Raw genomic sequence first — 17106 nt, 5'->3', positions numbered from 1 at the left:
AGGAAGTGGCTGATATCAACAAATCCTACCGGTGGCTAGAGAGGGCTAGACTGACAGAGAGCACAGAGGCACTAATCATGGCAGCACAAGAGCATTACAGGTCAGGGTCTACCAGACAAGACCTAAGATGCAGGCTGTGTAAAGATGTCCCTGAGACAATCCAATGCATAATAGTAGGATGTAAGATCCAGGCAGGCAAATCATATATAGCGCTCCATAAGCAAGTGGTTGGAATAGTGTACAGGAAGATCTGTGCCAAGTATGGACTGGAGATCCCATAATCAAAGTGGGAGACTCCACCAAAGGTGGTGGAGAATGTAAGGGATAAGATATTGTGGGACTTCCAGTCCGACGAACAGGTGATGGCTAACCAGCCAAACATTGTAGTGGTTAACAAGCAAGAGAAGAAGGCAGTCATGTTAGATGTAATGATCCCAAGTGACTATAACATCAGGAAGAAGTACAAGAAGCTCAAGAAATACCAAGGGTTTAAAGATAAATTAAAGATGTTGTGGAGAGTCTAAGCATCAACAGTCCCAGTGGTCAATGAAGCACTTTGGGCTGTGACCCCCAAACTCGAAGAGTTGCTCCAACAGATCCTAGGAACAAACTGAGAGCTCACTGACCAGATGAGCACAATCCCAGGAACAACTACTGTGCATTGCCCTCAATCACCCAGGCTTCTGGTAGAGGACCCACATTTGAAGTGAAATGAAAAAGTAGATCGAGTTAGATTTTTTGTTTGTTTGTTTTTGTTTTTGTTTTTGTTTTTTTTTAATAATGGAATGATTATACAACATACAACTTGATTGATTTTTAAAAGCAAAAATTGGGTGCACAAGTTTACAGTTTTTTGTGGGTTTCCTTCAATTCAATTTAATTCAGTTCAGTTTATTTATATAGTGCCAAGTCACAATACAAGTCGTCTTAGGGCACTGAACAGAAACATTCATATTTTTATAAAAAATAAGTTAACACTATTTATCTGAGGAGCAGACTGCTTTGAATTTAACTCCATTGCAGAACACTCATCTTGAGCAAGTGTGAAGGCAACAGTGGAAACTAAAAACTCCCTCATGAGGAAGAACCTTTTAGCAGAACCAGGCTCAGGACAAGCGGCCATCTGCTTCGACTGGCTGGGTTTGATAGGAACATAGATAGGAAAATTTGCAGATGATACTACTGTTCTGGGACTCATCTCTGGAGATGAAGAGACAGCCTACCGGGACGAGGTGGAACGTCTGTCACTGGGTATGTTTACATGGACATAAGTAACCGGATCAAATGGCCGGTCGGAATAAAAGTGTGTCATGTAAACACTCTGTTCGGGTTATTTTTTGTGTATTCGGCGCAATCCGATATAATTTGTGGTCAGAACGAAACGGGTGGTTTACGCCGATCCGTAACCCGATCGGTGTGCATGTAAACGCTTGATCTGCTTGTTTTTATCTGATCGTGAAAAACTGACCTAACTGCACATGTGCGACTTTGCCATTTCCGCCTGGCTAATGCTAATAATATTAGCATGTCAGGGAAGCAAAACTGATCGGTGAGCGACACATTTCTACTAGAAACTTTGAAAGAGCTCAAAATGATATGTATTACCTGTAGCTCAGTCAGGGAGTGCAGTAACATCTCCACCATCATTAAAACCTGTCGCGGGTCCATTTTGGGTGCTCAGATTTGTTTACGTTCACCCGGAAGTAGAACTTCTTCTTCTGTGTTTTTTTTTAAGGAGAGTTTACCACTCTGCACGTCAGTACTGCTGTTCAGAACAAAGCCCGCTGCATGTAAACGCTCGTCATGAACAGATTGTGCCAATGTAAACAATACATTTGAATTATTCAATCAGAACACATTTCAATCCGGTCAAAGAATTCTGTGCATGTAAACATTGTAAATGTGGTGCAAAGACAACAATCTACATCTGAATAAATCAAAGACAAAGGAGCCAGTCATTGATTTTAGAAAGATGAGAAAGGACATTCAACCCATAACTATCAATGGGGACTGTGTGGAAAGGGTTACAGACTTTTGCTTTCTGGGTATTCATATCGAGGAGGATCTAACCTGGGGTGTGAACATCAAGGAAGTAAAAAAAAAAAGGCACAGCAGAGACTCTACTTCCTGAGGATTCTCAGGAAAAACATTAATCAGAGACTGCTGGTGTCCTTCTACCATTCCACCATAGAGAGCATCCTCACTCACGGTCTCTGTGTGTGGTTCTCTAGCTGCACTGCAGCACACAAAAAAGAACTACAGAGGATTGTGAGGCTGGCAGAAAAAATAATTGGGTGCTCTCTACCCACCCTGAAGGATCTGCACAGCTCTCGTTGTCTTCAGAGAGCTCACAAAATTGTCATGGACAATTCCCACCCAGGTCACCATCTCTTTGAGTTATTACCGTCAGGCAGATGGTACAGAACCATTAAAACAAGGACCAACCAGCTCAGAAATAGCTTTTACCCGACAGCAGTTCAGGCACTAAATAACCTTTTATAAACTCTGTTTTTATACCCATTTTAAATAGAACACGGGACCGTGTCTTTTATCATTTTTTAATTTGTAATTTTTTTTTTTTAATTTAGTTTTAATTTTTTGTTTTGTCTGTAGCACCACAAATTGGGGTGGGCATCTTAATTTCGTTATACCTGGTATAGTGACAATAAAGATATTCTGATTCTGAAAGAGGAACAGATACACAATGGCAGGTTGAGAATCACGTGTTAAGATAGAAATAGTATCAAATGAAAACTATTCAATTTTAACAATTAATTTAGGGAAATGAGGTCAATTTGTCCTCTAGTAGTCTAAGCTTGGCAGCAAATCAAGCCAACCCTAACTATAGAATTTATAAAAAAGGAAAGTCTTAAGTCCAGTCTTAAAACTGGACAATGTGTCAACCTCATGGACAGAAACTGGAAGTTGGTTCCACAAGAGAGGAGCCTGATAACTGAAAGATCTTCCTCCCATTCTGCTTTTGGAAACTCTAGGAACCACAAGTAAGCCTGCCGTCTGAGAGCGAAGTGCTCTATTAGGAAAATATGGAACAATAAGATCTCAAATATAAGCTGGAGATAGGTTGTTGTGAGCTTTGTAGGTTAGAAGTAAGATTTTGAATTCAATTCGGGATTTGACAGGGAGCCAGTTGAGAGAAGCTAAAACTGGAGAGATATGATTTCTCCTCCAGTTAAGACTCTGGCAGCAGCATTTTGGATTAACTGAAGACATTTTAAAGAAGTATTTGGACACCCAGATAACAAACCATTGCAATAGTCCAGTCTAGATGTGACAAATGCATGAACCAGTTTTTCTGCATCATTTTTAGATAAGATGTTTATAATTTTAGCGATAATACACAGGTGAAAGAAGGCAGTTCTAGTAACGTTTTTAATGTGGGGGATAAAAGACATGTCCTGATCAAAAATAACACCAAAATTTTTAACATTAGAGCTGGAAGCCAGATTAACGCCATCTAAGGAGGGTGAAAGACTGAAAATTTAATTCCTAAGATGCTCAGGTCCAAAAACTAAAACCTCAGTCTTTTCTGTGTTCAAAAGCAGAACATTTACGGTCATCCAGGTTTTTATGTCTTTAAGACATAACTGGTAAAGACCAGTACAAAAGAAAGTTAAATCTTGGATCCAGAATAGTGGCCCCATACTAAAACATTTTTTTGAACAAACGGGAGGTCTTCACAGAAGCTGCTGAATTGGGGATGTGTGTGTGTGTTGGTGGTGGGGGGGGGGGGGGGGGGGGGGGGGGTAGTAGACCTGGATCAATACACATCTTCAGTTTTGGGATACATTAGTAAATGTGCTGATGATGTCACCACCACCAGATATGTTAAGAGCTACCCAAACAGGAAGCCTTGGCTGAATACAGAGGTTCGTAACCTGCTGGAAGCCAGGACCACTGCTTTCAGGTCTGGAAACTCACAGGAGCTGAGAAGGACAAGGAAAGAGCTGGTTGTTGGTATTAAGAAGGCCAAGGGCACATATGCACAGAGGATCGAGGGTCAATTCACCTCACAAAACCCACGGAGCATGTGGAGGGGCATTAAATGCATAACAGATTATAAAAACAGCAGTGAACATTGTCCTAGAGACCCATCACTGCCTGATGCCCTCAACAGGTTCTACGCACGCTTTAAAGACCCAAACAGACCACCCAGCACCAGACTCACCTCACCACCGGACAAGAGCTTCTCAGCGTTACTTCATTCGAAGTGAGGAGTACTTTCAAGAGGATTAACCCTCACATATCAACCAGCCCAGACAAAATCCCCAGGAAGGTGGTGAAAGAATGTGTCGACAAGCTCTGCGATGTGATGGCCGACATATTTAACTCTTCACTTACCCAGGCAACAGTACCCACCAGCCTGAAAACTGCCACCGTCATCCCAGTCCCAAAGAGTTCTACAGTGACTGGTCTGAATGAATACAGGCCAGTGGCCCTCACCCCCGACAGTTGCTAAATGCTTCGAAATTCTGGTTATGACTCACATCAAAGCAACCATCAACATCAACGAGGACCCTCACCAGTACACACACCGTGAGAATCGATCTACAGAGGATACCATCTCCTCTGTGGTCCACATTGCTCTCACCCACCTGGAGCAGAAGGACTCCTACCGCCGTACGCTCTTTGTGGACTTCACGTCTGCCTTCAATACCATGATCCCCCAAACCCTGACAAACTACTCACACTAGGACTAAGCCCCTCCATTTGCAACTGGGTCCTAGACTTCTTAACAAACAGACCGCAGTCAGTGAGGAGCCACAAATTCTCCTCCTCCACCATAATCCTCAGCACTGGCTCCCTCAGGGATGTGTGCTGAGCCCTCTCCTGTTCACTCTGCTCACGTTTGACTGTGCACGTACCCATCCAGTCTGTCACAGTTTAAAGTTTGCAGATGATACAGCGGTGGTGAGATGAATCACAAACAATGAAGACTCCAGCTACAGGCAGGAGGTGGAACACCTGGAGAGATGGTGCAAGGAGAATAACCTTCACATCAATGTGAAGAAGATGAAGGAGATTATCATGGACTTCCGAAGGTACAAAACCACCACCCCCCACCCCCGAATATAGGAGGATCTGCAGTGGAAGTGGTCTCCAGCTACAAGTATTTGGGTGTGCACCTCAATGATAACATCAGCTGGGGTAAAAACACTACCAGCCTGATCAAGAAAGCTCATCAGAGACTATTTTTTCCTCAGGCGGCTGAGACGAGCTGGTTTGGGAAGCTCAGTCCTCACCTCCTTCTGTGTGCAATGGAGAGCATCCTGTGCTCCAGCATCATCGTGTGGCATGAAAGTTGCACAGCTGCAGAAAGAAAAGCTTTGCAGAGAGTGGTGAAGGCTGCACAGAAGTCTGTTGGAGTCAGCATCCCACCATCACAGACATCTACACCTCCAGATGTAGGAAGAGGGCCACCTGCATCATGAAGGACCCCACTCACCCAGCACACACACTTTTTGCCCCGCTCCCCTCAGGATGGAGGTTAAGTGCTGAAATCAGCCTACAAGGAAGGTTTTTCCCATTCTGGCTTCAGCTTTCTGGTTCTTGTCAGAGGACTATCAATATACAGTCTTTGTCCTATTCACAGATATTGTAGTGTGATTAAGGGTTAAAATACTTGTTCGGTGATCTAAAAAAGTTAAGTCTGGTCCCCTGGACATTCAAAAAACAAAACAAAGCAAAACAAAAAAAATGTAGAAACGTTTCGTCTTTCATCCGATTATCCATTGGTCCAGAGGACCAGACTTAACTTTTTTAGATTTTTCTATCTGGCCTATTGAGCATGCATCAGGATACTTGTTCAGTGACTTTTCATAGTATATGCTTAATTAGTAGTTTACAACTATAAGGCTATTTATTATTTTCAGTAATGGTATTGACTCACAGTTTTACTGTTACTTAAATTTTTTATAATCAACTTCAGTCAAATTTGTTTTATGCAAGGATTTTTTTCAATACTTATGTTTTGTGTACTGACAAAAACACAACCATTTAAGTTTAGGTTGTGTGTTGTTACTATAATTCACATTTGTCTAAACACCTGCATTGTAGGTCAAGAAACAACAGCTAATCAGCTAGCTTTCTGCGTCATGGAACTTGGACGACAGCCTGAAATTCTGGAGAAGTATGAGATAATAACCCAGTTGTTGTTAGTTTGGTATCTAGTTGGTGAAGAATGGTTTCTGAAGTGAGTTTTTACATTTCAGAGTGAGGAAAGAAGTGGATGATGTAATTGGAATGAAACAAAACGTTAGCTATGATGACCTCGGGAAACTAACCTACCTCTCACAGGTACATACCATAAAAAGGAAAATGTGTATTTAGTATCCTGACAATTAAATCAGGTCATTTTTCTCTTTGAACAAATTGATTTTACTCTGACCTTCAAGTTCAGAGTTCAATATGAACATGTTTATTGTTGTATAAGGAACGACTATCATAGTCCACCCATTGTAAACCTCCCACAGGTGCTAAAAGAGACACTGAGACTCTACTCAACTGCTCCAGGAACATCTCGTCAGATCGACAAAGACATGGTGATTGATGGTGTCCATATCCCTGGGGGAATTGGATGTATGGTGAGATTTGCACAAACTGATTGTCTGTTAAATATTATAGAATAATAGTGGCAGCAATCATGTATTGAACGGAATAAAACTCATTTCTAGGCCACTTAAAACATTTATTCATTCATTCATTATCTTTACCTGCTTCTTCATTTCCGGGTCCCGGGGGTCACTGACACCCATATCCAGTGGTCACTGTGCGAGAGACGGGGTACACCTAGGGACAATTCAGTTACCAGTTAGCCTAACATGCATGTTTTTGGTCTGTGGGAGGAAACTGGAGTACCCGGAGAAAACCCATACAGTCAGTGAGATTTTTACTTGCAATTACCATTTTTTTATATGCAGTTTGACTCCTATGTAACTGGGAGAATGGAGAAATTCTTCAAAGACCCACTGAAATTTGATCCAGACCGATTTCACCCAGACGCTCCCAAGTAAGTTAAACAAAATGTTTTCATGATGTCAGGTTTTAGTTTGTGTGACTTTAGAAGCCATTATTGTGAAAGATGAAAGAAAATAAACTCCTCTATTTGTTTGTTTTACCAGGACTTATTACAGCTATTTCCCATTTTCTCTTGGTCCACGCTCATGCCTGGGAAAGAACTTTGCTGAGGTGGGTGGGATACACACTACACCCATTACATACGATATGTACAGTGGTGCTTGAAAGTTTGTGAAGCCTTTATAATTTTCTATATTTCTGCATAAATATGACCTAAAACATCATCAGATTTTCACACAAGTCCTAAAAGTTCATAAAGAACCCAGTTAAACAAATGAAACAAAACTATTATACTTGGTCATTTATTTATTGAAGAAAATGATCCATTATTACATATTTGTGATGGTAAAAGTATGTGAACCTCTAGGATTAGTGGTTAATCTGAAGGTGAAATTAGAGTCTGGTGTTTTCAATCAATGGATGATGATCACGTGTGAGTGGTCACCCTGTTTGATTTAAAGAACAGGATCTATCAAAGTCTGATCTTCACAAGATGTTTGTGGAAGTGGATCATGGCAGGAACAAAGGAGATTTCTGAGGATCTCAGGAAAAGAGTTGTTGATGCTCATCAGGCTGAAAAATGTTACAAAACCATCTCTAAATAGTTTGGACTCCACCGATCCACAGTCAGACAGATTGTGTACAAATGCAGGAAATTCAAAACCATTGTTATCCTCCTCAGGAGTGATGGACCAACAAAGATCACTCCAAGAGCAAGGCATGGAATAGTCGACGAGGTCACAATGGATCCCAGGGTCTAAACAACTGAAGGCCTCTCTCACATTGACTGATGTTAATGTTCATGAGTTCACCATCAGGAGAACACTGAACAACAATGGTGTGCATGGAAGGATTGAAGGAGAAGCCACTGCTCTCCAAAAAGAACATTGCTGCTCGTCTGCAGTTTACTAAAGATCACGTGGACAAGCCAGAAGACTGTTGGAAGAATGTTTTGTGGACAGATGAGACCAAAATAGAAATTTTTGGTTTAAATTAAAAGAATTGTCTTTGGAGAAAGTAAAACTCTACATTCCTACATAAGAACCATATCCCATCTGTGAAACATGGTGGTGGTAGTATTATGGTTTGGGCCTGTTTCGCTGCATCTGGATCAGGACAGCCGTCACTGATGGAACAATGAGTTCTGAATTATATCAGATAATTCTAATGCATGTCCATGAATTGAATCTCAAGAGAAGGTGGATCACACAGCAAAACGATGACCCTCAGCACACAAGTCCTTCTACTAAAGAAAGGTTCAAGAAGAATACAGTTCATGATCTGGAATGACCAAGTCAAAGTCCTGACCTTAATTCAATCCAGATGTTGTGGAAGGAACTGAAGCAGCAGTTAATGTGAGGAAACCACTAACATCCCAAGTAGAAGCTGTTCTATACAGAGGAATGTGCTAAAATTCCTCCAAGCCGGTGTGTAGGACTGATCAACAGTTACTGGAAACATTCAGTTGCCATTATTGCTTCAAGGAATGTTGCCTGTCACTTAATCTGACCCAACTCATTGACTCTCCCACCAGACGGAACAAAAAAAATGTTCTGAAAACTTTTCCATCTTAGACCTATTTCTAACAAATATGCCTCACAAATTCCCTGGTATAGGTGTTTTTGCCGACATTTTAATAATAATAATAATAATGCATTTTATTTGTTAGCGCCTTTCAAGACACCCAAGGACACTTCACAACATTAAAAACACAAAATAAAACAATACGAAATGGCTTTAAAAACACTAAACCAAGAAGAAAATAACAAAAAATTAAAGTGAGAAGGCTAAGTTGAACAGATGAGTTTTGAGTTGTGATTTGAAAGTCTGAAGGGAATCAATATTACAGATGTCCGTGGGAAGAGCATTCCAGAGATGGGGAGCAGAGTGAGAAAAGACTCCGTGTCCCATGGTGCTGAGGCGGACGAGAGGCACGTTGAGGTGGATGCAAGAGGAAGAATGAAGGGAGCGTGAATGTGTAATGATGTGCAGGAGATCAGACAAATAGGGAGGGGCGAGGTTATGGATGGCCTTGAATGTGTACAGCAGGATTTTAAATTGAATTCTGAAAGTGACTGGAAGCCAGTGAAGTTGCTGTAAAACTGGGGTGATGTGGTGAAATGAAGGGGTTTGGTAACGATGAGGGCAGCTGAATTCTAAACCATTTGAAGCATACGGAGTAATTTTTGCGGCAGACCAAAAAGAAGAGAGTTACAGTAATCAATTCGAGAAATTACCAAACTATGGACCAAGATGGAAGCAGAGTGTGGGGAGAGGGATGGATGGAGACGGTTGATGTTTCGAAGGTGGAAGTACGCAGACCGGGTGATATTACTGATGTGAGAGTGAAAAGAGAGAGTGCTGTCAAGAATGACACCCAGACTCTTAATGTGAGGGGAGGGAGAAACCATGGAGCTGTCAATGGTGAGGGAAAAACTGTTGACTTTAGATATGGTGGATTTAGTGCCGATGAGTAGAAACTCTGTTTTATCACTGTTTAATTTAAGTAAGTTAGATGTAAACCAGGATTTAATTTCAGATAAGCAGAAAGTGAGGGAGGAAGGAGGAAGTGAAGAATTAGGTGCAGTGAATAAGGTTGTTTTCACACTAGATAGTCCGGTAGACTCGGTTCAGGACCACTATTCATGAGCTTTTGTTTACATTTGAGCTGGTGCGTTTGCATTCACACTGCACTGTGCAGTCGAGTCAACCTGTTGAACCAACCTATTCCCCCGCTCGCCTGTGGGGGCGCTGCACCAAGAACTACTGAAAAAAATGACACAAAAACCTCTGAAGACACGTCTTCTTCTTCTGTAAATAAAAATAAAAACGAAGTGGCATCAAGTTTTAGCAGTTTTAGGAGTTATATTTTGTCATTTTTCAAAAATGGACTTAGCATGAGCAGAAGATGAGACAGAAGATCATGGAGAATATTGTTTTTCACACAAGGCAGCTGATGGCTTCATATAAGGTCAGAGAAATGCGTGTTTGTTTACCCTGCGGAGCGGGGTCTGGTCTGTTTACATTCACATTGAACTCGAACCGCGCTGGAGTTCTCTTCTACCGGACCGAGACCTAGGTTTTAGCCCGGGCCAGAGTTCGCCTTTTTGTTCCGTGACAGAGTTCGATGGCGCGTTCACACCTCCCTAAACGAGCCGGACTTTCAAGGAAAACGAGCTAGAGTTCGATTAAAGCGGACTAAACAGGGCTGGTGTGAATGCACCCTAAGAAGAGCTTGGTGTCATTGGCAAAACAATGGACGTGAATGTTAAATTTACAGAAGATATTGCCAAGTGGGAGAAGGTAGATGATGAAAAGAAGGGGCTCCAGGACACAGAGGGGTACATCTGAAGTTTTAAGTGGTCATTGTGTAATAGCAGCTCTCAGAGAGATTAAACTTCCACAAACTAAGCACAGATTAATTCAAAAAAGGGATTTGAAACGATTTTGTGAAAAGTCCTTTCTCTGGGATTTTTCTCACTTTGACTGGCATCATATTCTATTAACTGACGACGTGAACTCTGCTTGGAACTATTTTCATAACAGTTTCATTTATTTTGTAAACAAACATGCTCTTTTTCACGAGTTCAGAAAAAGGATGAAACAGCCTCTGGTTTACTCCTAAGCTAGCAGACCACCTGCACAGGAGACACCAGCTTTGGGCCACAGCGAGAAAATTGGGCTCGGACATTGACTGGTTGAGTTTTCGACAGTTGAGAAATAAATGCACAACTTCCATCAAAGCCACAAAACGTAACTATTTCTAATCTCAGACCTCCAAAAATCTAAATGGCCCTAAAAGATTCTGGAAAACCATCAAATCTCTCTCAGGCAGCTCCAGATCATCTGACTTCCCATCACAACTTCTTGTTAACTCTGTTCCTGTGTCAAATAAGCACAAGATCCTGAACTGTTTCAACAAACATTTTGTCACTTCTAGTTCTTTATTTGACAGTTACTAATGGAAAATCAGCCACTTCCCCAAAAAGCCAAACTTCTACAAATCAAATCTCTCCTACAAGTCAATCTTCAGTGAGTCACACCTTTTCTCTTTAACCATTCTCAGTTAGTGAGGTTAATAAACTGTTAAAAGGTCTTGATCGTAAAAAATCTGCAGGACCAGATGAACTTCCACCTTATTTCTTAAGCCTGGCCGCTCATATCATCGCAGTCCCTATGTCCCACATCTTTAACCTGTCCATAAACCAAAACTCTATTCCAGACGCTTGGAAAACAACCTTTGTTCTTCCTTTACTGAAGGGAGGTGACCCCACCTCACTGAACAACTATCGACCAATCTCTAAACTCTGCATTTTAGCCAAGGTTCTAGAAAAACTGATGAACTCTCAAATCAAAAATTACCTGGACTCATTTAACATCTTACCTCACCATCAATCTGGTTTCAGGAAGCAACACAGCACAACCACTGCTTCACTGAAGGTTCTTAATGACATTGTTGAAGCACTGGATGCTAAGGATTATTGTGCTGCACTTTTCTTAGACCTGTCTAAAGCTTTTGACACCGTGGATCATAACATCTTGTGTCATAAGCTCTCAGAAATCGGTTTCTCAGATCACACCATTTGTTGGTTCTCTAACTATCTTTCAGATTGGAGGCAATGTGTTCAACATAATGGTACTTCCTCCAGTTATTTAACAGTCAGCAATGGTGTACCACAAGGCTCATTCTTAGGACCCACCCTCTTTACAATCTACATAGGTAGTGTAGGTCAGAGCATCCCTTATGCATCCTTACATTTCTTTGCTGATGACACTGTTGTTTATTGTCGAGCTAAAACAGTTGCTAAGGCTCTCCAGCTTTTACAATCCTCCTACGTCATCCAGTCAGACGTGCTCCGTCTCAAACTTGTCCTAAATGCAGAAAAAAACCAATGGGATGCTTTTTTTCAAACAGGAAGTCAGTCCCAGCATTTCTTCTTCTGCTCTCATCCTCAAATGGTGTCCCTATCGAGTTTGTCTATTCCTATAAATATTTGGGTATTTTGGTCGACTCGTATCTCTCTTTTAAGCTGCACGTGGAAAACCTAGTAAGAAAACTGAAAGTTAAACTGGGTTTCTTTTTCAGGAATAGATCCTGTCTAACTCTGAATGCTAGGAAACACCTTGTATCTGTGACTTTCCTTCCCTCCATTGACTACGGTGACTTTATTTACATGAACACTCCTACAAGCACCCTGCAGATGTTGGATGCTGTCTATCATGGTGCACTAAGATTCATAACTGACTGCAACTACCATACCCACCACTGCACTCTGTATTCACTGGTTAACTGGACATCATTAACTTCACACAGACTCTCTCACTGGTACATTTTCATCTTTAAATCCCTTCTTGGTCTGCTGCCTTCATACATCTCCTCCTACGTCTCTGTGTGAGTGCAGTTACAGCATGTGCTCTCAGGACATTATTACATGCAGTGTTCCCTCAGTGAGGACTGAACTAGGCAAAAGGGTCTTCTACTACGCCGCTCCTGTTTCCTGGAATATCTTACAAAAAGATCTGAAGCTCTCGACCTTGACCTCTAAAAGTGGCTTTAAGAATCTGTTAAGTTCCTGGCAAAAACCAATGAAGGCGATCCTGTTTTTAGTTTTCTACACCGCCTTATAATCTAGCTGTTTTGTTTTGGCTACTTTTCCTTTTGACTGTCCTTTTCGTTGCTATTTTGTTTTGATTTGGAAAGAAAAAAATAATAATCTGTATGCTTCTTTTATGACAGTCTATTGTTGTTGTTGTTATCTACTGTTGTCATCACTCTTTGTTAAAGAAATCAGGTCTCTCTTGTAAATGAGTCTCCGAGGCTCAAAGGGATTAACCTAAACTGCATGGGGGGGTGGTCCACACCATACTTTTACCAGTCACAAATATGTCCTATTGGATCATTTTCCACAATAAATAAATGACCAAGTATAATATTTTTGTCTCATTTGTTGAACTGGGTTCTCCATCTACTTTTAGGACTTGTGTGAAAATCTGATGATGTTTTAGGTCATACTTATGCAGAAACATAGAAAATTATAAAGGCTTCACAAACTTTCAAACAAACTTTCAAATACCGCTGTACATAAACATTGAGAATGGTTAACTTTCTTGTCACTTATTAAACAAACTCATCCTGGAGAGGCTCTGACAATCTATGCTTTCTCTTCTGACAGTGAAGTCTTAACTAATGAGAAAAAAAAAACCTTTAAACATGTTTCTGTCTGCAGACTCAAATTTAAAATAATCTGATTGGATAACTGTATTTTATAAGTAAATATTCTCGCTCAACTGCAAAGTAGTTTACAGAAAATACGAAAAATTAGCAACAACAAAAAAAAAAAAGAATAAAAAAGAAAACCATTGAAAATATACACTTTATATACAATAGATGTGCTGAATTTTTAGGCCTTTTCCGTTAAAGGTTCCCCACTGGTATAAATCATTACAGCTCATTGGGTGTGTGTTTTGCAGATGGAAGCTAAAGTTGTGATGGCAAAGCTGCTTCAGAGGTTTGAGTTTACCCTCGTTCCTGGACAGACCTTTGACATCAAGGAAACTGGTTCTCTGAGACCCAAGAGTGGAGTGGTTTGCACCATTAAACACAGGAAGTAAAAAGAAAGAAGGGGTGTTAAAACTATAAGTGAAGTCTCGCGTGTGTATTCCTGCTTCAGCCAGAATCTACTTAAACATACTTTGATTTTTTTTTAAATTCATTTACTGATTATTTTTGTAAACTTACATGATAAATGTATTCAGGGCATTGTTATGGTCCTGAAAAGTTCAGGAGTAAATTCATTCATTCAACCTCGGGGTGGGTGGGTTTTGGGTGTGGTGAGCGTCAGATTACATTTTCCAGGTGAATTCAGATAAGATGGCCTTCAAGGTCAGCCAAGGGAGCCAAATTCAGATAAACACACGGTTGTTTTGGGGACAGGCAGAACTTAATGACATCTACCTTGAGTTTGTGTTGGTCCAAACGGTTCTGAAATGTCCAAATTACATGGCCACTCCGATGGAACGTGCCTGAATAAAACCCCCAAGATCTGATCCATTCTGCCCAAAGCATTTGCGTATGGGTACTTGAGGCACAAACCAAGCCATCATAAAGGCAAGCAGCGTGATCGGGTCCAAATTTGCTGCCAACGACTTCCATGATTGTTGATAAAACCAGCAACCAGCCGAATCCAAAAAGCAGGAACCAGTTATTGTAAATCCAATTAAATATGTGTCCTTAAAATCCACAAATTGCAGCAGAGATAGACACATCATCAAGTCTTCAAGTCGATAAGATATCCAGCTGCGTGCATGCCAGCAGGGCAAATCGGCTCGCCTAAAGCCTGTCTTCTCTTTGAAGAAATGTTATCAGTAATGATGAGGGACCAACTGATCAAATCAAGTCCGTAATTATGGTTTGGAAGAAATGCAAGAGAGGCTCAGAAGCAGTTTCACAGACAGAGCAGCAAAGCAAAGCGGAGAGGGAGGGGAGGGGAAAGCGTCTGACCTCGGCAAGAGCAAGTGGTGAAGTGAAGTAAATTGCAGGACGCACAACATACGAAGCCCAGACGATTGTAATTTAGACCAAAGTTTTAATCACACATCACCTGAACAAAAACAACAAACTGGGAGCCCTGGTGAAAACAAACAACAAGAGGGAGAAGCCCTGAACCAGCCAACAGTTGACCGTCAGATTTGGGCCGCTCCTCTCACCCTATGATCCAAGAACTAACCCTACAAGCAAAAACCTTAAATACAGTGACAGCCGGTAACTCCCAGTCCCAACAACAATAATAAGTCAGCTCAATAATTCAGTGACAAGATGCAACTAGAGGTATTTGACAGGATCGGGAGTAAAAAGCCATCAACCATCAGAACAACATCACTCCTTCGCCTCCCTTGCTCGTCCAGGAGGTGGAGCTTGGCCCTTTTAAACCATCCTCAGCCAATCAGCTGTTCAGAGAGAGAGAGAGAAAATGAATGAATTAGACACACAATGACATGTCACAGGCAACCAGTCTGCTGGTTTTGACCAGTACTGACGGTGTCCACATGGGAGCACTGTGACAACTCCTGTTTTCTTTTTAACAGTTCAGTTGTCACATGAACAACTGTCAAGAGAAAAATAACCAAAAACCGATACTAAAAACATCACCTTTATTGGCTGCTAATTTAGGTCTAACATTATTCTTTTTGTAAATAGCTAGAAATTATTCATACAGTGAAAGGCCCTGAATTTAAAAAAGATTTTACCAATGTGAGAAAAGCAAATAAAAGAAATATAAATGAAAGATGTTGCGCTCCTTGAAAATTCCTCAAAGGAGTATCACTCAGCACGCTTCATGTCAGAGTGTAAAACTAACAGCTTATGTTGAGAAATGATGGATCTATTGTGTCTTTGGTAAAATCTGTTATGTTCAATGTCACATGATATGTTGAGGAGGTGGTGTAGCGCTCAGACTGGACTGTGAAAGACTTTCAGCTACAATCACACCAAATTTTTAGCTCATTGTCTCCAAAACAGGCAGAGTTATAGCCATTTTATTTTTTTAGTCTGAGATTAATGATTTTCCCATCGAAATATAAGGAGAATCATCTCTTATCCATTTCAATCCTTAGTGTACTTAAGACACAAAGACCTTACCAAGTACACAGAGAAGTGGTTCTGTTGACACCTGCTGACCTGTAGCAGCACTTACGTATGTCTGATCATACATTCTGATTAATTAAATACTGTTCACTGATTTATGAGGTGTTTTTCTAACAGTTATTGTATAAGTTTAAAGCAAATGTGTGTAATACTTAATGTTTATGTTGGAGATGATAAAATAACGTTTTAATTTAATTTTATAGTTTGGTGATGTCTGGTTATGTTACTAAATACATGCATAACACTCAAATATAGCAAACATAATGCAGGAATATTTATATGGAATTTGTATCCATGAATCTCACAAATCGACAAGAGTTCTTGTCTTGTTCATTCATGCAACCTTTATACTTTCATCGATTCGTCACTCCACAGCTGACCCCTCTTGTCTTAATCCCCTGCTCAGCAGTCTTTAATCAGTTTGAACCCATTTCCCTCTCATTTTTAAAGGATGTTGTTGGTCACATGAAACCCTCAGGTTCCCCTGCTGACCCCATCCCTGCATCAATTTTTAAAGAAGTTTTACCCTTGATCTGACCTTCTCTTCCTAATATTATAAACAGCAGTATGGCTACAGGTGTGGTTCCTGATGTTTTTAAACATGCAGTAGTAAATCCGTAAATTAAAAATCCTGGACTTGACCCTTCAACTTGTTCAAACTTCAGACCTATCTCCAAACTTCCCTTTCTTTATATCATCTTGGAGAAAATAGTTGTCATTCATTTAAATGAATTCTTGAATGAAAATTGTATTTTTGAGATTTTTCGGTCTGGTTTTAAGCAATTACACAGCACCGAAACAGCCTTAGTAATGGTCTGTAACAACATTCTTCTAGCAAAGGATTCTGGTCGGTTTGTGATTCTTGTACGTCTTGACCTTACCGCTGCATTTGATACTGTGGACCACAGTATCCTTATATTGCTGTTAGACCACTGAGTTGGGATTACTGGTGTGGCATTAAAATGGCTCTATTCATATCTGAGCAACAGGAGTTTTGGTGTTAATGTTGATAATAGTTTATCCGATTCAGTGCTTCTTTCCTGCTGGGTCCCGCAAGGCTCTATTTTTGGACCCCTTCTGTTTTCACTGTGTCTGCTTCCCTTGGGGCCTATCCTGAGGAAACATGCATTAATTTCATTATTATGCTGATGATTCTCAGATTTTTCTGCCCATAAAACTCAACAGCTCCTGCTTCATTCGCCCTTTGGTAAAATGTTTTGATGACATCAAGACTTAGATGTCTACAACCTTCTTAAGTTTTAATCAATCAACCTTTGTTTAGACAGGTAAATCCCATTAAGCCTCGAGGACTCATTTACAAGAGAGACCTGATTTCAACAAAAAAAGATGACAACAATGGACAATGG

General features: G+C 40.7%; 1 protein-coding gene across 1 annotated transcript in view; it reads left to right on the top strand.

Moving 5' to 3' along the window:
• The window catches only part of LOC119418457 (cholesterol 24-hydroxylase-like), a 20653-nt gene extending 6779 nt beyond the window's left edge, over window positions 1-13874 (top strand). The window contains exons 10-15 of the mRNA XM_037685746.1: window positions 6076-6148; window positions 6231-6315; window positions 6492-6602; window positions 6939-7027; window positions 7140-7206; window positions 13567-13874. Of these exons, the coding sequence (XP_037541674.1) occupies window positions 6076-6148; window positions 6231-6315; window positions 6492-6602; window positions 6939-7027; window positions 7140-7206; window positions 13567-13707 (566 nt within the window). The 3' untranslated portion in view covers window positions 13708-13874. The remainder of the gene's footprint in view (window positions 1-6075; window positions 6149-6230; window positions 6316-6491; window positions 6603-6938; window positions 7028-7139; window positions 7207-13566) is intronic.
• The last annotated feature ends 3232 nt before the right edge of the window (window positions 13875-17106 follow it).

This window comes from Nematolebias whitei, chromosome 12, assembly GCF_014905685.2.
Source record: "Nematolebias whitei isolate Nwh7 chromosome 12, NemWhi1, whole genome shotgun sequence".
NCBI classification, from domain to species: domain Eukaryota; kingdom Metazoa; phylum Chordata; class Actinopteri; order Cyprinodontiformes; family Rivulidae; genus Nematolebias; species Nematolebias whitei.
This window is presented reverse-complemented; position numbering and strand designations above follow the sequence as displayed.